A 20277-nucleotide genomic window follows, 5' to 3' on the forward strand; every position below is an offset into this window, starting at 1 on the left:
TCGGACAGAAAGTTGGAGGTTGATTTTCCTAAGAGAATCAGGACAGAGATTTCTACGAAGTTTAATTGGAGCTGTTGGAATGGGGAAACAATAATTTGGACATAAAGCGAAAATAGGAAAATGGTCGGAAAAGTCATGTAAAAGAATACCAGAAATGTGATGAGATAGATTGCTTGTGAAGATATTGTCTATTATAGAAGAGGAAGAATGAGTCACTCTGGTAGGGTGAGATATAAGAGGAACAAAGTTGAAGGAAGCCAGTAAATCGGAAAAGGAAGCAACGAGTTTATCAGAGCAGGCCTTTGAGAGATCTAAGTTGAAATCGCCGACAAGGTAAACTTTAGAATTGGTTTTAAGACTAGATAAAGCGAGGTCAAGTTTTTGAATTAAATTGGAGGGGTCAGAGTTAGGTGGTCTATAGATAGCAAATACGATGACGTTGGATTTGTGAAATATTTGAAAAATATTTGAATGTGTAAATACAACATTTAAATGTATTATAACTACGTATATATATATATATATATATATATATATATATATATATATATATATATATATATATATATATATTTCTTTATTTAGATTTGCCTGCAAATGATATTTGGTCAAATTTATTTAATAGAAATTGAATATAAACTTTATACCGGCTGATTAACTACCATGCAGTAAAATAACTACTGTTAACATGACGTCATTTCCTCTAACGATTTCGCAATGAATTACCCATCCTATTTAATAAATTTTATTTGATGTTTTTTAATTAGTCAGGTCACAATCATCATCATCGATATCGCAATGAAATCAAATTGAGAATTTTTTAAATTTTTGAAAAAAGTTTCTTTATTCATTTTATGAAACTACTTTGTTCTATAAGATACTGTTTGATACATATAATAAGAATAAATAATAATAAGTTAATATAGACAAAGTTGATATAGATAGACAAAGTTAATAACAAACAGTATACAAAGCCGAGGACTGCCTGCATATTTCATACTCTTCGATAGTTTGCTCTCGTGTTTTATTATCTATCTTTGTTTATAACTTTCAATTGATTCCACTTTTAGTACAAAATTTCGCATTTGGGCTTCCAGGTTCATAAAATCGCCGAAGAATAATTAAATAAGTAAAACAATTTTTATTTAATTATTTATACCATTTACTTTTTAATCTCAATTTGAAGGTTTTTGAGATTAAAGTTGAAATTTTTGCGAACCGATAAAACAATATGCCCAACAAGAAAAAGAAGTACAGTGCTAGGTTTCCACCTGTCAGTTTTTTTATCTTTATTTCTTTTTATTATTTTTAAAGTTTAATTTGTTTTTTTATTTGCTTGTCTACCATTTTCGCATTTTTAGCAAAAATTTATTAAAATTTAATTGATTGATATTTTAATTTTAAATTACTTAATTAATTTATTTAGGCCAGGATAAAGAAGATAATGCAAAAAGATGAGGAAGTTGGAAAAGTCGCTGCAGCTGTCCCTGTTATCATTTGTTAGTTTGAATAGTACTTTATTATTTTTCTATAATTTAATGTGATTGAAAATCTATTAGGTTTTCACTCTTACTTAATATTTAATTATGTGAAACTGTTTTTAGCTAATTATCATTGAGTGTAAATATGTAGTCTTTTCTGTAATTTGGGTTTATGATATTATTTTCAAAAATTATTACATATTCATATATTTATAATCATAATTATTAATTTTAACATTTTGCAACTAGCACGATCTTTGGAGCTATTTATAGAATCATTGATCAAAAAGACAAATGATTTGGTGATTTTGAAGAATGCAAAAACCCTAACACCACAACACATGTAAGTTAATGTCTTAGTTTTTTTATATAATTACATTTACTTGTTTTCTATTTTACTTTAATGCTCATTATATTGTTTTTAAATGTTTATAAGTCTAGTGCAATCAAATAATTTAATAATTTTAAGATGATAAGTATTTTAATTTATTTGAAATAAATAAATTAGTGTAATTATATTATGTATATAGAATAAGTCTTCATAAGTGTTATGTTATGGTTATAATTTATTGATATAATTCTTTTAATTAACTATCTCTGAAACAATTTTTTAATTTCCCAAACAGTAAACAGACAGTGCTTCAAGACAAAGAATTCAAATTTCTATCGGAGCTTGTGTCCTCGATTCCAGATATCCAACCGAATGAAGATGACAATCAACAGGAAACAGGTGCATCCCTACCACGACAATCGCAGCCAACTTCATCGACATTTATACCATCACACTCAACATCTAACTTACCAAGTCCTAATTTTGGGGGTAGAAGTGGGGCCAGTGGTGTGTTGGCAAAAGTTTCTACTGGTAAACCCAGAGGAAGGTAATTTCCCTTACGTTTGCTTCCTCTTCTGATTAATTTTTCTTAATTATAATTTTATTCAAGTTTTAATTTTATTGTTTTAGTTGGTTTTTATCAAGTACTTTTACAAATACATATATATGTATCTATGCATATATATAATTATTTATTTGAATATATATATTTTTATTTGTTTATAATGCAGGCCAAAGAAAATGAAAATTGCAGATGAATTACCTTTCAAATCGAAGAGATCAAAAAGGATGAAAATGGACAACGCATGGCCTAAGGCTTCTGAAGTTGTTCTAGATTGTTCTAAACATTTTTAATCACACATACACACACACACAAACATGCACACACACACACGTATATATATATATATATATATATATATATATATATATATATGTATATACATATATGTATATATATATATATATATATATATGTATGCCAACAGTACCAACAATAAAATCTCTGCTACCATCAACAAAAGCATCATTATCACCATCTTTGTCATCGTCGTCGTCTTCATCACTACAGGACTCCAGTGGTGATAGTGATAATGATTATGATAAAACCACACAGCCGCCAATGACTTCATCGTCATCATCGGCTGCCACCCAACAACAACAACTGCTATCAGCATCACAACTTTCAAACAGCAACAACGTCCTCACTTCTTCATCATCTTTATCTCTGCCAACGAATCACGTTGCTTTTCACACCCCGGCCCTCACTGCCAACCAATCCACAACTCAGCATCCAATCAACCAATCACTGGCTTCGTACCAGCTGCCTTCACAGCTGTCGACTAATGAGATTGTAGCATCTGAACCACAACAACCAATCTTACAACAGATATCTGCTGCTTTGTCATCATTACAAAACCCAACTTCCAGTTCAGAAATTATGAACAGCATCTTGTCTCTAAACAGTCTCGATGATGACCTGCACAGGCAAATGAAGGAACAATTGTTGCAGCAACACACGCTACTACTGCAACATCATCAACAACTTTTACTGGCGCAACAACAACAATTACAACAGCAGCTACAACATCAAAAGCATTTGGAAAAACTACAGTTAGAACAGTTGATTCAAAGTATTACACCATTAAATGACACTAACATATTAGTTCCATCACTACCATTCACACCTACAAATACCACTGTAACAACCACGGCGACAACAACAACTACTACTATTACTGCTGGTAATCTTGGCATAGAGGCGACATCGCAAACGTTAAATGATGGAGTGCTCGATTTATCAAAGTCCTCCACATCATTGATAAATAAGAACATCACGTCAGTTAAATCACCGGACGGTATACAACTAATTAGCACGTTATTCCCTAATCATCATCATCTAATTAGTAACATTCCGGAGTCACCAAATAGAACATTACCCCAGGGCTCATACATGCTGAATATACCTAAAGTCAATATGCCACAGAGTTTAAACATTCAACTAATACAGCAACAACAAAATAATGTCAATAGTTTAGCGCAACAACAGATGCTACGAAACATCGACAACAACATTGGGAGAGCTGGTAATTCAGCAATTCAGCACATCCCCGACCAGCAGGCAGTCGCTGACCAACCTCCCCTATCCCTACCTGATTTTCCGACCGATGGGAACCAATCATTGTTTTCGCATAATGTTATCAGTAAAGATCATGCTGGTGGTGGTGCTGATAATAACAAAACAGCGGAAAATAATTAAGTATAATTCCGATTATCACTGCTGTGTAGGTATGAATGTGCAGATGTACAACATCGCATTCTGTACAAACTTGTACGTGTGTATGTTCGATGTACGTCTTGGGCTTCAGATTCATGTTAAATCAAAATATTTGTTACTGCTTTTTTCTGTTCTAATTTGCTTTATTCTTTGGTATGTAATAAAAGTGACGACGATGATGATACTGATGTTGTTGTTGATGATGATGATGACGATGATGGTAAATTAGATTATAAATAAATTATAGAAAAAAGTTTCTTTCATCCATTTGGAACAATTCCTCATACTCATAATATGTGTGTACACATGTGTGTGTGTGTATATTTATACACATATATATATATATATATATATATATATATATATATATATATATATATATATGTGTGTGTGTGTGTGTGTGTGTGTTATATGTATTACATATTTTTTGTTTTTTTATTTTTCTCTTAAATTTAGTTTATAGCAGTAATGTTTAGTAGAATTCAAATAGACTCAGCACGATGTTTAAACATGTGTGCATTATAATAATAATATATTAGGCTGAAGAACTATACATATATGTATATATATATCTATATATATATATATATATATATATATATATATATATATATATATATCTGTGTGTGTGTGTGTGTACATATTTTGAATGAATAATTGAAGTTTGGCTCGTTTTTATATAGAATAAAATATTTAGACGGTCAGAATGAATGTTTTCTGTAAGCGAATGAATGAATGAGTGAAGGAATGAGAATGTGAATGAATGAGTGAATGAATGATAGAATGTATAAGTGAATGAAGGAATGAATAAATGTTATAATGAACGTAACAGTAACAAAACTGACGTAACTTTAAACGAATGCTCAAATGGATGGCGTTTGTAGAGTTTATGTCATAATGTAGTAGTGAGGAAATACTATCAATCCAGTGAACGATAATTATAAACATATTGAAATATTAATAACCGCGCCGTAATGTTCGAAATGAACTTGTAACTTGAAACAGTAAACTTATATTTCAGCATTCTACCTATATAATTTATACGTGCATTGTTCTTATAGTATGTAAGTAGTTTATAATCATCATTAGTTGTTTGAAAAAACTTTTTTGTCATTAAACTTAAATAACTTTTATATTAAATAAATTTAATAATGTCATATACATTTAAATAAATAAGCTGAACAGATTCAATGTCTTGGTTTATGAAATGAAAGAAATAACTAACTTAAAAGTCGTTTTTTTTTATTTTATCATTAAAGCGTAGATTCTTCTTGCATTTGAATCCAGTGAGCGAGCAACAACTGTTTGTAAGGTTGGGACGGTAGCTTCAGAATCTGTGTAGTGCTATGTATATAAATAGTACTGGATTGCTGTTGGCTGAGAAATATCGATCAATAAATTTGGCTGCGTTCTTCTGCCGCTCTTGTGCTCTTTTGTTTTTCTCAAATATTTCCTTAGTTTTTATCATTCTCAAATTTTTTTTTAAATTTTCTTATCAAAAAATGTTTAATTTGACGAATGCTAGAGGATTAATGCGCGTTTGCCACTGTACGTATGTGGAACGGGGTAGAAATGTTAAATTCCAAGCTCCATTTAGTCGTCTAGTTGTGAGGAAAATTTTTGCTTAAAATGAACTTTTTGGATTGTTTTCATTTATAAAAAATAGGTCGGTGTTGGATTAGAAGTTCAATCAATCAAGATCCTCTAAACATTTTATAATTATAAGCGTACCATTTTTAAGGCTCTTGATCATCTCTATGACAAAACAAATTGCTATAAAGAGTGCGCAGAAAAAGTTATAAACTAAATTCGTAAAAGTTATGATCCGATTTAAATAACAAGAAGATTGAAGTTCGAAAAACGATTCCTCCATGAAATATGTAGACGGTCATAAGCCTCGCTCAACAGCTTCATTATTTTCATGTATTGTGTGTGTGCGTGCGTGTGTGTGTGTGATACCAAATGTTGGCATTAAATTTTTAAATAGACGCACGTGTGGTTAAGTACGTACAAGTATTATAAGTTGTCATAAATTTCAACACAACTGTATATATGCTGGCAGTCGGATGCAGCATACCTACACACACACACACACACACACACACACACACACACACACACACACACACACACATGCAGACAGACATACATGCATGCGTAGCTATTGCAAAGTAAGTAGATGAGTTGCGTACATGCAAGCTCTATCTACGAGAAGAGTAAGCAATGACCGCATTTGGATGTCCACAGGGGAGAGAGAGAGAGAGAGAAAGGGAGAGAAAAGAAATGAAAAAAGAAATAAAAACAAAGAATAAAGAGAAAGTACAAGCAAGAAAAGCCAACATTTTGCATGTATGTGCAAGAAAAATGTACATACACACTTCCCATACGTTCTTCTGTATCAATTGGCGTATGGATGCGTGGATAATGTACGCAAGAATGTATTGTACGCACATCCAGCACCTTGTATGTATATTACATACAACTATTCCAAGTAAATGTTTATGCGTGAGATGGTACATTCATTTATTTACGCAACTGTTTGGGTAATTTATTTTTGTTTGCTTTTCATCCATGCATGGCATGCATGGGCACATGTGTGTGCGTGCGTGTGTGTGTGTGCGTGTATGTATGAATATATGTTGTACGTACTTACTTACGAATGCCCGCAAAACAGAAACACGCAATGCATGCAGTTTCCTCCTTCTTGGTGCATTCAGACGCGCGCAAGCATCCCAGCTCTGTTGATATCGAACATTCACAATGCGTTCTGAAGTGCTCTGAAATTTTTTATTTTCTTTATAGGAATTTTTTAAATATTAATTAAATGTATTTCATTTAAAAATTAATTTTAAAATGTTGAAGATTTTTGTTCGTTCTTCTACAGCTGCAAACCTAAGAAAAGATTAACATAACATAGCAAAGATTTTCATAGTGATTCAGGAAAACTACGTCTGTGGCAGCAGGACCAACCACTCTTCAAACTTATTAAAAACTGGGCATTCATTCTATTTTCTGAAGATTTTTAAAGATATAAACTCTAAATTATTTCCAAAGTTTGATGTAAAAACAACAACAAGACAGCGGCAAAAAAATCACAACGAAAATACGAAAATAATAACAGCAATAATAGCAATCCTAATAATAAAACAGAATGACGTACGCGACGTACGGCCTTCCGCGGTACGTGATTGCCATCCTGCACATCATGGAGGCACACAAGGACTGCCTAAAGTGGACCGTCTCAGAGAGGTCCCACAAACTCAGCCTCACATTAACTTGGGATTTCAAATTTAGAGACGGAAAAGTTAAAAAAACTTTTTGGGAAAAACTTCAAAAAACATTAAAAGGCGGTGGTAGTAACAATAGTGGCGGCAGTGGTGGTAGTGGTTCGACTCCAGGTGTGTCGGGTGGTACAAAATCTGGAAGCGGTAGTAACAGTGGTAGTAAGATGAACGTTGACGAATTGACGTCAGAAATTCCTCGGAACTTGATAAGATTCATAAAACATTTGGAGATGGAGACGAAGGAGGAAGAGCGTGGATTGCAGATGGCGAGACAATCTCTACAGAGAGCCAGCCAGCAAAGATTGAACAACATCGGGACCAACAACATGGGAAGCAACAAAACCAACCAACACCAATCGTCATCCGCTCTCAAACGTCAACAACGGTGGTCCAGATATTCGTTACAATCGTTACCCGTTCGTTACCAATCGAACAGTCAAACACATCTAGCCAGGCTGAACGACGCGAACACCAACGTGAATGTTAATCAGCACGTAGTGGGTAGCGGTGGACAGAAACAGACATCCGGATACAAACAAGCAGTACAGAACCAACGTTACAATGCCATGAAGAGTTTCGCCAGTTACCATCAACTACCAACTCGAGACATCCTCTCACCATACCACGGAGAATGGCCGGATGGAAGTTTTGAAGCATCTTCAGATCCGGTGGATGATGGTTGTGTGGCGCCAGAGAACATCATCGCCTCGGGTGGTCCTGCCGCCGTTCAGATTCGATCGAAATCAGGAGGAGGCCATCGAATCAACTTCAACCAAATGACAAACGTAGCGTGGACCAACGGTAGAGGATTGAAAACAGTTAGCGGGATCGGTCCGGAGCAAAATGACATGATAAGTTTGAAACCGGTCCGACAACCGCCTGAAACATCGAGTGCATCCTGCAGAGGAGACGACTTGGATGATGATTCGGAGTTTAACGAAACGTCCATACACGCGGGACCGTCAAATATCCGAAGAACCGACAAACGACACACAAATGTTACAAATCACAAAGCAACCTCAGGCAATATTAGCAGCAATGCCACAAGAAAGCAGTCGCATCCCTCTAGAATTTCTACAAATTCTGAACATCGCAGAAGTACGAGCGTCGGAAGTAGTAGCGGCGGTGGCGGAGCTGTGAGAGGAGTAACGACAGCACGTCGACGCGAGATGAGTTCCGCACCTCTCTCCGCCAACAACCAAATTTCAAGCAACAAACTAAAAGAAGTACTGACCTCGATGGCGAGTCACTGTCCCCTCATGCCACAGACTAACTCAGCAGCAGCAGCAGTCACGTCCGATTCCGACTCAGCATCCGAGCTGCAGAGCGATGAAGATGATTCAGAGCGCAAGCAAACTGTCAACCAAACAGTTATCCGATGCTTGGATAGTTGTGATAAAATTTTATTTCGCCACTCTACCACAATCACTTAGAAGAGATTTTTAAATTTTCAAGAGAAAATATACGAACGTTGAATTCTATACATTTGAGATGAACGACTTGCAATAGAAATAATTGCGACGCACATTTAGTATTACAAACAAGTTTTATACGATTTTATTCATTTGTGACCGCCAATAATTAAAAATATTATTAACACCATAATATCGATATTAACTTGATGTAACTTTTACTGATACTATTATATCAGATGGGAAATATTAACATAGTTTGTTATTTTTAATGTTTAAAACAAAAAATCGATTCAAGTATGATATTGATACTGTATGATATTATTGTTTTACGTTAGTGATAATAACTATTATACTTATTGTCACTATTATTATTATTATAGTTTTCGTTGTGGTTGTAACTTTAACAGATTTCAATTCAACACACACACACACACCACACACATATATACACAAATGTCTATACATACACATTTGTGTATAATACGCACCTCAAGTTTTTCAAACAATGGTGAAAAATGATAGAAACAAAGACTTAAATTTGTACATTATCTTGACATTGCAGATATTTTTTAAATTTTTTTATCAAATTGAGATAGAAGTTAATAAAATATTTGTGAAAATAAATACTTTTTAATCCAATTATTTAAAAAAGAACAAAGTAGAAATAATGGTGATAGAAAAATATAAAAATTGTACAATAAACCAACTGAAACAAACAGTGATATCCCCACTAATGATTAATTTAACATCCAAATTATGACCACACGAATAAATGAACTACTATTTTAACAAATAAATAGATAAATCAATAAAACAACAACAACACACGTTTAGACGACATTTTCCCCGAGATCGGGGGTTGCCGTTTGGCTACCTATGATGAAACCGAAATACTCCTCGACGCCATCCACATCTGTCACTCGCCTCAGTATCACGCAACCCCGCTCTTCGCACCCTCTTCTGCCGGATACTGAGGGCCATTGTTATTTCCGTCATCATAAGTATTATTTTTTGGCTAGTTTTTACACAGGACGCCCTTCCTTACGCAACCAGTTATAAGCGGTGGGCCTAGCCTTTGATGATCCAACATCACTTACAAGGCAGTGAGGGTCAGTTTAATGTCATAACCAGGACAATGTCATAACCAGGACAAATAAATAAAAATCAATAAAACTAATTAAATATCATTAAAAGATATAAATGCTTTATAGTTAATTGAAAAAATATGGCAAAATAAAATACAGTTAATACTCAAATTTATTAATCCTTATGGGAAATAATGGTATTCCTATTACGAACGAAAATTTGATACGAAAGTAAATTATGTAATAAATAAATTTTTCAAACGAAACACGTAAAATTATTAAAATTTATAACATTTAATATTTACAACAACGGTACAAACAAAGAGGAAAGTCAATATTAATATTACTTTACATGAATACTGGTCTCATTCATGGAAATATAGGAATGAGTTTTTTATCATTAGTGAAAGTCGGTGGATAATTTATCATAGTACATTTATTATTATACACACACACACACGCACACACACATCGAACATGACATGGGATGATACATACAATCTCAATCGATACATTAACAACATTTGAATTCTTTGCTACATCCATATGAGGATCATGTTCATGTATAGCATACTTATGAGTTGTTTAATAAATAATAAAAATTGCAATCATCAACATTAAACTTTGTGAGAATGTACGCTAAAAGCATGTAGGTACATGTTTGTATTCATCATTTTATTGCATTGCAAATATTCATAAGCATATTTTTGTCGTCATCATCATCGTCATCACCATCACCATCATCTTCACCTTCATCATCGTCATCGAGCTGCACTACCCCTAGTAAAATGACTTTGAATCTCTTCCAAAGACTTGCCCTTGGTTTCTGGCAAACAGACAGCTACAAAGAGGACACTGATAGCACAGAACACAGCAAAGAGCCACATAGTACCATAACTATGTAGTAAATAAGTCAAATCTACTACTTCTTTTGTTATCAAAAACGTAAACAACCAGTTCGAAATCGTTGTAACACTAATCCCAAAATTTTTGGCTTTTGCAGGCATAATTTCAGAGCAAGCAAGCCAGGGTATCGAACTCCAACCGAATGAAAATGAAATTATAAACGCACATACACTACTCAGTGAGAGCCAGCTTAAATCTGTTCTACTTACCTCTTCAGTTAGATAATAATAAAGTCCAAAGCAAACCATGCTGGCCGTCATGAATACTCCAGATATTAATAGGAGAACTCTCCTACCAAGGCAATCTATACAGAAGCAGGATAGAAAGGTGGCTGCAACTAAAACGGATCCTGTGATGATCGTTGGGAGTGAGGGATTGTCCTGGAATCCTGCCTTGGAGAAGATTGAGCTAGTGTAAAACATGATTGCGTTGATTCCAGATAGCTGCTGAAAAACCATTAAACCAATACCAATCAAAATTGGTCTGTGTATTTCTCGTGATTTCAAATCAGCTAGTGAAAATCTTGAAACAGCACCATCATTTCTATTTTCTATACTGTTTATTAATGTGTTTCTTAAGAAGTTAATCTCGATGGTAGCTCTTTGCTCAGATCTGTAGAGCCACTTTAATGATTCCAAAGCATCCTGATCTAGATGTTGTGTCAAGTACCATCTTGGAGATTCAGGAATAATCAGGATCATTAAACAATTTACAACTGAAATTATCATGAACACCAGAGCCAAATAATTCCAACTTAAAACTGTACCGAGTGCAAATGAAACAAGTATGCCAATTGAAACTGTCAGTTGAAAAAACAGACCCAAGACACCTCTTCTTGATTTGTCAGCAACTTCTGAAACGTAGAGAGGGGAGGCAAAAGAAGCAACACCAATACCAACTCCTGTCAAAACTCTGCCTATGAAAGCTGTAGCAACTGAAAACTTGCCAAGAATTAACAACCAGCCAATGCCAAGTGGAAGATTACAAAGCATGAGGGTGAACTTCAAACCAACCAGCGACCTCAGAACTCCACCAATTGGGCCACCAAAGATGGCTCCCACAGCCAACAATGAACCAAACCAAAACTGATTATCTTTTGTTCCTAAAAAATCTGAAAACGTCTCTGAAGCTAGAGCCGGAGATGAGTACCCCAGGGCAATTCCCATGATAAAAGAACCGATGCAAGCAATGACAGATGCGATGACATCCCTTGGAACTGAGCAACATTTTGATGATCTTTCGAGAGGAACTAGAAGTTCAGTTTCATTGTCGGATTCCTCCATGACAACTATTGCCGAAGTTGATGATAGTTGAGCTGTTGAAATTAATGGTGTTCTCAAGTCATTTGTTGACGTCATCATCTTTAAAAATATTTTCTTCAGACTGGTGAAAAATATAAATTAAATTAATTTAATCAATTTTTAATTATAACATTCTGTTTATTTATGCCTACAATGTCATTATTTTATATGATATTTTTAAAATAAAAAATAATTAAAACGATTAAAATATAAAAAAAGAATTTAAAAATAAGGGCAAAAACAAAGATCCATCCTGGGCATTAGATTATCTGAAGGCATGAGCTAAGATAAGGCCATAAATATAAAAAATATAAATAAGCCTTTTATAAAAAAAATCAAGGCTTATAAACAGGACGGATTTCCTGTTTCACCAAAAGTAAGTCAACAAAATTTTATTTGTAAATATTTTAATTAAAGATTATCGTTTATGTAAAAAACTGATTAAAGAAAAACGCCATTACCATTTTTCACATGATACACTTGAACGATCGTATGTTTGGAAGACTCATATATAGGAAAATTAGGAATGTAACATTCAGCATTCGTGTGAATATACGTCGGTAAAAAATATACATCGGTAAAAAAAAACTCGAACTTTCTACTTTGAAGAAATCTACACTACTATTACATATCAACAGAACTACTCATCCTTGGATATTTCCGCTTCTTACAGATAAGCTTGTTACTAATATTTTTTTATTTTTAAAACAAAAAAATTTATAGCCAATTCTTCCCTTATTCAGTTAAAACTAACTCTTTGTTACCTGTGTCTGTGTTTCTCAGCTATTTTTACTACTGCAACTATGCTACTAAAAACAACAGATAAGAGAGATTGAATCACAACTTTCTTCATAGACAATATATTCATGTATAAACACTTTCATTGTATATACATATACATAAAAACCATATAATTAGAATAACTATAACTATAACAAATAAGACTGCTCATCGTCTGAGCACATATGTTTGCATAGGCATACATATAAATAAAACAAGAATACAAAAAATTTATTTACCAATAACAACATTAAAGAATTTAATTTGCACAATGCTGTGTGTAATGCATATAAACAATTCACATTCATATTTATAATCATTTTCTCACAGATAAATGAAAAATTAAACAAAGGATTTACAAAAAAGTAAATTTTCAACTTTTATAAAACGTTTCTTTCAGCTTTTTAAGTCTGAAAAACCTCTGTTCATCATCAGTAGCTAAAATTTTCGACAGCTGAAAAAAATCAGATGAACCACTAGCAAGCATTTTTTCAAGGGAAGATGTGTCAAGTGTTTTTGCAACCTTTTCTGCCTTTTGATCCGTAACATTTTCATGATTTTTCACGTTTAAAGAACCTTTTTCAACATCAGAACCTAATTCGCTACTTTTTAGATTGAAAGAAACTTCTTTTTCGCACATCTCTATGACGCAATCATCATCATTTAGAGCCACATTTTTTAAAACACTAACAATATCGTCATCGGAGTTTAAGAAATCAAGATCAAGTAATTTTTTATTTTGCAGGCGTTTCATATCATCAGATGGGCAATAGTAGTTGTCGGTTTTGTTAGAAAATTCAGCGGATGACGATATGATGGGCCAGATGTCTGAGTCAAATTTTTTCGTATAAGTCGGTTTCCGCATGAGTTGTGAGTCGTTACAATTTGATGAATATATGTCAGTGGTGTTGTTGGTGTTATTGTTGACATCAAATATTGTTGCTGTTGTTGATAGTGTTGGTGGTGGTGGCGGCTTAGTAATTTTAGCAGTTTTCATATTGCTCAGGTAGGAATTGATGTCTTCTGTAGAGTTAGTCAGTGGAGCTGTTGTTGTGAAGAGGTCAATATCCTTCGTTGGCTCCTTGTCAACACTCCCTTTTTCTATAACTGCTATGCCTGAAATACAAATAATAAAAACCAGTAGAAACAATAACGTCATTAATAGTATCTTAATTACAAACCATTTTCAAATAAAAAAAAACTCAACAACTAACAATTCAATGCACCATCTTGGTAAAGCTTCAATGAATTATTCACCTGTAGTTAATAAATGCATTTATTTTATAACAATATTACCCCTACTACTACTACTACTGTTGCTACAACTACTACTGCCACTATCGCTACCACTACTACTTACTAGTACTACCGCTACTACTACTAAACCTTAGACAGTAGTACTAAGCACAAAATTATGTCAAAAAATACTAACAACTTTAGTACTAGGCCTATCATTTCTATTCATAGTGCACATTTTACCCAGAGACATTAGTTTGATCCAGGAATCATCTGACCAATCAGAGACGTTCGAATCTTTTAGGCATAATAATTTGTTGTTCTTCTTCTCGAATATATCGTGGACGAATTCTTTCTAAAAAAATTGTAATAAATTATTAATTAGTTTTCTTTGCAAAGACCTGGTCAAAATTTAGTATTTAAATGGTATTTAAAGATCAAATATTCCTCCTAGTATTTCAATACTGTCTGGAAGGGATTAAAATATATTTTAAATGCCACGTAGTCCCCATTTGATAAAATTTATTTACATGGCTGGTGAATGAGTTTACGCGCGTAATAAACGCGTACTTTTTAAGCGCGTACTACCATACATGCCGAAGTTTACAATAATGTCTTTTTTCTAGAAGTTTCATGAATGTTTAGATTACACATGAAACAAATATTAATGCCGATATTCACTGATTGTTAGATTTAAAGAGTGGTAGAGCTGATAGATAGCGCGAGAAAACAGATTGTAGATTGATATAGAAAAATATTTTTGTCAAAATAATTAAATTTGTTGATCACTAATTGCCGTCCCAACGTTATTAAATACTCTCTAAATACTGCTGTTAAATACAGTATTCGAAATACCTCTTAAACACTGGGCTGTCTAATACTACTTCAAAAGCATGCCAAAACCAAATAATATTAACAAAAAAAAAGTAACTGAAAATAAGAAAATAAACGAATAAGACAATAATTTGAAATAATTAAACAAATTAATAATAAAATTTAAAAGATTATGCATATAAATTATTAAAACCAATCACCAAAAAGACAAAATTTCTCTCTCTCCTTTCGTCAAAAGGAAGTTGCCTGGTGCATGTTTCAAATATTATCTGCGAACAATATTAAATAATAATTAATTCGTATTAAATAATAATTATTATTAAAAATATAATTAATTATGAACTATAAATGATTGGAAAAATGAGAAAGAAGAGATTCTTACCACGCCAAATGAAAACACGTCACTTTTAATATTGGTCTGAAAGCCATTTGTGAAAAATTCATCAGGCATATAAGCTTTCAAGGCCGTGAATTTGCTATTTTCACTGACGTTTAGTGAAAAATTAGTGCATTGGGGGCTGTTTTCTAGAATGTTCGATACTGTATTCGTTGTCGTACTATCGTTTGGTAGCTTGAAATCGCTGAGTTTGGCTTGCATGTTCACTCCAAGAAGGATGTTTGTACTGCAAGAAATTTTACAAAAGTTAATTACGGTACAGATGAAAAAAAATTAATTTATAATTACATAAAACATATTTTTAAAGCGAATCATATCAAAACACAACCATCGCATTATTTAAAATGAAAAATAATGACTTAGATTATTTATAGCATTTATTAACGTTTATAAATATTCTCGTTCATTATGAACAAACAGCAATAAATTTGTTACATAATGGGGCATTCCAAAAGAGTAAATCTTAACTAAGCGGAATCCCCAACATTCAAAAAAGTAATTCATAAATTCATTCATAGTTCAAGTAAATGAATGTAAATTAAATAATTTTTTTTCTTTCTTTTTTAAAACATTTAAGAATCAATTTTTAAAACATATATATAAAATATGTAAAATTTATAATGTTTAAAACCAATTAATATATGCATACATATAAAAACCAATTAATATATACATATACGTGAAATTTATAATGTTTAAAACCAATTAATATATGCATACATACACATATACATATTTACACACCCATACATATACTACACATACATACATTTATAAAGAAAGTTTTCGGTAAAAATTCGAAAAAACAGTAAAAATAATCATCCATCAAAAAAAATTTAAAAACCCTCAAAAAACCTTTTCAAATTCCCATGAACTATGGCGTTGGGCGCAAGTGAATGTATGTGGTACAAGCCATTGGATACCTCTAACAATATCTTGTGCCTTTGAAGCCACGTCAGAGGCAGCGTGTTCGACTTGAAAATATCATCAATATTTTTATTGTTATTATTATTAATAATAAAAACATCAAAAAATACAAATAATAATAATAATAATAATGACCTTGCAATCCAGTCTATCCCTAAGAGATCCATTTTCCATGAAAGGTTGAACAATTGTTAAAACCGGACCGTCAATGACTACCTCTTTATACATCAGCACATTCTCGTGCTTAAACCTTTGTTGTTATTATTATTATTATTCATTATTATTATTATTGTTATTATCATCGTCACATACACACAGTGATGTGTTAGCTACTCACAAAAGATGGTCAACTACAAGTAAAAAAATGATGGTTAGTAAGTATTTCTTAGCTCTTTTTCTCTTCGCAACTACTACCATTGTAAACTACTTTTAAAAATGTCTTTCAGATGTTTTTCAGCTGTTAAATGATGAAAAATTGAAAAGCGTTTAATAAATAAAAGTATATCTACGTGAAATGAAGAAAAATAAATAAATGTTAGTAATTTTTGGTTGCTTTGTCATATTTTCACATGTAAATTATATTAATCAATCAATCACTTAATCAATCAATTAATCAATCAATCAATCCTCGTTTAACGTCCTTTATCAATTTGGGTTGGATGTAAATGACACCCCGAGACCTTAAGATCGATTCATCTCAGCTCACTTGCAGAAAATTTTTAAAATGACGAACTCTCCTTACTGGATTCAATTTCTCCGAACGCTTGTGACCACATAAACAACAGGACACTCCACACATTAATTTGTGAGAAGACATTCAACACAGAGTAAAACACGACCGGCAAACAACAAATACAAAAGACGAATGGGCCACATTTACTTTTTCATGAATTCTAACTCGCTGACGAATGCCTCTGATAACTTGGAGCATTCGATCTGAAACGTTGATAAGGTATAATAATAATAACAATAATGACGATAATATCAAAAAATGATAACCATTAACACAATTATATTATACTATTCATATTATTTATATCATTATTAATTATTATTATCATAATTATTACCTTGCTGTACAGCTTAATGGCTACTCTGCTGTTATTGAGACAACCTTAACGAAAAGAATTAAAAATGAATGAATGAATAAATGAGTAAATGAACGAATAAGTATACGAATGAATAAATGATTGAAGGAACGAATAAAAATAATTTAAAAAATGCATGTTTGTATGAAGGTTGGTACCTTCAAATATTCTCCCATCACAATTTGCACTAATCATGTACTTGTCGCTGAAACCATCTGTAGCCCTTTGGAGCGTGTTGAACACTGATGGTGGTGTGGCGTGTTACGAAAATGTTAGCATAGATATATACCCACGAAGTTGCTATCCAGACACAGAAATTGTATCGCTAATGCTATCGCCGGCCTCAAAATGAACTGCCGGTGCTAAAACCGATACTTATTTTTGAAAATCGACGAGTTAGCTCAGTCGGTAGAAATGCCATGTCTCGTGCAGTTGGGCGATAGCCGGGTTCAAATAATGTCGGTTCTAAACTCACAGACCATCACGGACCATCACAGACCATCACGGTGTTTGCACGTGAAAAGATAACGCGTTTGTAAGTTGTGCTGTGTGGGCAGTGCGGTCATTGTGGAAGTTCAAATATAGGAAAGGAATGCAGTTCGGCAGATGTCAGAGCTTTACAATGAAAAAAAATACCAACACTGAAAATGTGTCGCCGATTTCAATATACAACAACCCTCTCCATATGCTTGCTCATTCATACATTTATCGTTTACTCATTTATTTAATTATGCTTTCATTCATTCATTCATTCATCCATCCAGCCATTCATCCATTCATAAATCCATCCATCCATCCATTCATTCATTCATTCCAATCATTGGTTCAGCTTAAAATTTTTGAATTGAAAAAAAAATTGATTGTAAAATTTTTAGATTAATGTTTAACGCCCTGAATTCAATCTCAAACCTCTGCCACCATTTGCTGTGCTACACTTATTATTATTACCATCACCCTTGCAGTAATTATAATTATAATTATTATTATTATTTTTCCCATTGTTGTAATTGTTTCTTTGGAGTTCATTATCGGCCTGTAATGCCTAAGTGAAAAAAATTATATCATAAAATTATAGAATAATAATAATAATGTTGACGGTTATATTAATTAATTCAATCAATCGATCAATCAATCAGTCAGTCGGTCAGTCAGTCAGTCAACCAATCAATCAATTAATAATCAATCAATCAAGATTGTTTCACTCATAACCATTAATTCACATATTAATTCATCAAACAATTCACTCACACAGTCATTCATCAACTCATTTATTAATTAATTTATTCAATGATTCGTTTAATAAATAATAATAGTTAATAATAATAAACATTACTTTATGGACTGCAGGTGGTGGTAAGACATCATCAGTAACATGAGAACCCCCATTCATATCATCACCATCGTCATACAATGGTACTGCCGTTAACTTTATCACTAGATCATAGATATAACCATAATTTTTATCATCAATTATAACCATAATTATAGTCAATAATTAATTATTATATAATTCAAGTAAATATAAAAATAAACAAATAAATGGATTAACATTATATAGATGTAGATATATAATATATATTTGACAGTTATAATACATATACTATACATGTAGATAGATATGTAGATGGGTAGATGAAAGAATTATATTATATTTGAGATATATTGTAAAAAGTTCAATCAGTAATTAAAACAAATAAAAGACCTTTCTTATTTTCACCATCATCATCTTCTTCGTATAAAGCTTCTCTCAAAGAGGCTGAAACTAATTAAAATGAAAAAAAAAATTAAAATTTGAATCAACTGACAACTAAATTACAGTAAAATTACTTTTATACCCATGACAAGAACAAATTAAAATCAAATTTTAAAAATTTTCATTACAAAATTTTAAAAAATCCAACACACACACCAACACACACACCTAAATGTTTGATGATATTCAAGGCTCTTATAGCATTAATCTTCTTCAGACTAGTAGCCAGCATATCGACTGTTGCATTTGAGTGGCCCCACTTTGAAAGTAATCTCTCCGATGGGCTGCCATCAAATCGACGGTACTCAAGCTCTAAAAACTGGGTCTGTGATGCAGTGTAGCCTATTTCTCCAGCTGAGTTTTTGGTAATAAGAGGTTGTTACATTTACTTATATTTTAATTAGTTCATTTAGAGATTGTAGTTTAGTAGTTAGAAAATTTTGTTACAACTATCAATTTATATTTTTTTACCTTTTATTTTCAAATGTATGAAATTAAATTTTAATCTGTAATGCTTTAAATTTTTAAAAATAATAAATTTTCACTTATCTTCTAAAAAATAAAATAAACAATGAATGAAAAGAAAAAAAAGAAATAAGGAGAGTTTTAGCCTTTTAGGCTTTAGCTAAAAATTTTTTTACCTAAATCTTTCCAGATCTGATTTCCGACATCGAGAACTCGACAGAGATCTCTTAAAATACTATACGGCATATTATAAATGTACATTTTTTAATAACATATGAAAAAATTATTTTACTTAACACCCGGAACGTTTTTACGGTTAGTGGAAATGGTCTTTTGGTGGGTTTTTCCAAATAAAATTTACACAAATAGTTAAATTAATTACCTGCGCGTTTTTTTAAAACTTTTAGTTCAAATTTTTTTTATAGATTATGAAACTTTTAATCGTACAATATTTTAATTTGTAATAACATGTTTGTAATTTTTAATTGCATTAAATAATCAAAAATTTAAATTTAAACTAAAATTTACTTTTAATGAGCTTTTTAAATGGTACTTCAAGATGTTTTCATTAGCAACGAAGTTTTTCCTAACACCTGTGTCAAATTATTTCCTTAATTAATTCATTTGAATTTAAATTATGGTTCTATTTTCAATTCATTATTAACTTTGTGATAAATTCTACTTTTTATTATTAACAAATATGAAAAATTTTGAAA

At 32.2% G+C, this 20277-nt stretch overlaps 4 protein-coding genes across 4 annotated transcripts; 2 read left to right on the top strand and 2 right to left on the bottom strand.

The window, feature by feature from the left end:
• Positions 1-1231: 1231 nt before the first annotated feature.
• On the top strand, positions 1232-2363 carry HELRODRAFT_89315 (hypothetical protein; the record flags this gene model as incomplete). The annotated part of the gene is made up of 4 exons (XM_009031114.1): positions 1232-1273; positions 1427-1499; positions 1731-1824; positions 2108-2363. The coding sequence occupies 4 exons, from the start codon at positions 1232-1234 to the stop codon at positions 2361-2363; spliced, it is 465 nt and encodes a 154-aa protein (XP_009029362.1).
• A 4878-nt stretch (positions 2364-7241) lies between these two features.
• On the top strand, positions 7242-9413 carry HELRODRAFT_194231 (hypothetical protein; the record flags this gene model as incomplete). Its single annotated transcript, XM_009031210.1, has 1 exon — positions 7242-9413. One exon carries the CDS (start codon positions 7242-7244, stop codon positions 8805-8807), a length of 1566 nt encoding a protein of 521 aa, XP_009029458.1. The 3' UTR covers positions 8808-9413.
• A 1222-nt stretch (positions 9414-10635) lies between these two features.
• HELRODRAFT_89387 (hypothetical protein) lies at positions 10636-12063 on the bottom strand (the record flags this gene model as incomplete). The annotated part of the gene is made up of 1 exon (XM_009031120.1): positions 10636-12063. The coding sequence occupies one exon, from the start codon at positions 12061-12063 to the stop codon at positions 10636-10638; it is 1428 nt and encodes a 475-aa protein (XP_009029368.1).
• A 1171-nt stretch (positions 12064-13234) lies between these two features.
• HELRODRAFT_181411 (hypothetical protein) lies at positions 13235-19822 on the bottom strand (the record flags this gene model as incomplete). Its single annotated transcript, XM_009031211.1, has 14 exons — positions 13235-13977; positions 14076-14118; positions 14294-14452; positions 15314-15554; positions 16184-16302; positions 16391-16505; positions 17136-17191; positions 17326-17369; positions 17502-17585; positions 18253-18385; positions 18677-18777; positions 19046-19105; positions 19265-19450; positions 19738-19822. 14 exons carry the CDS (start codon positions 19820-19822, stop codon positions 13235-13237), a joined length of 2169 nt encoding a protein of 722 aa, XP_009029459.1.
• Between the last annotated feature and the right edge of the window lie 455 nt (positions 19823-20277).

This window comes from Helobdella robusta (genome assembly GCF_000326865.2).
Source record: "Helobdella robusta unplaced genomic scaffold HELROscaffold_70, whole genome shotgun sequence".
In the NCBI taxonomy this organism is placed as follows: Eukaryota; Metazoa; Annelida; class Clitellata; order Rhynchobdellida; family Glossiphoniidae; genus Helobdella; species Helobdella robusta.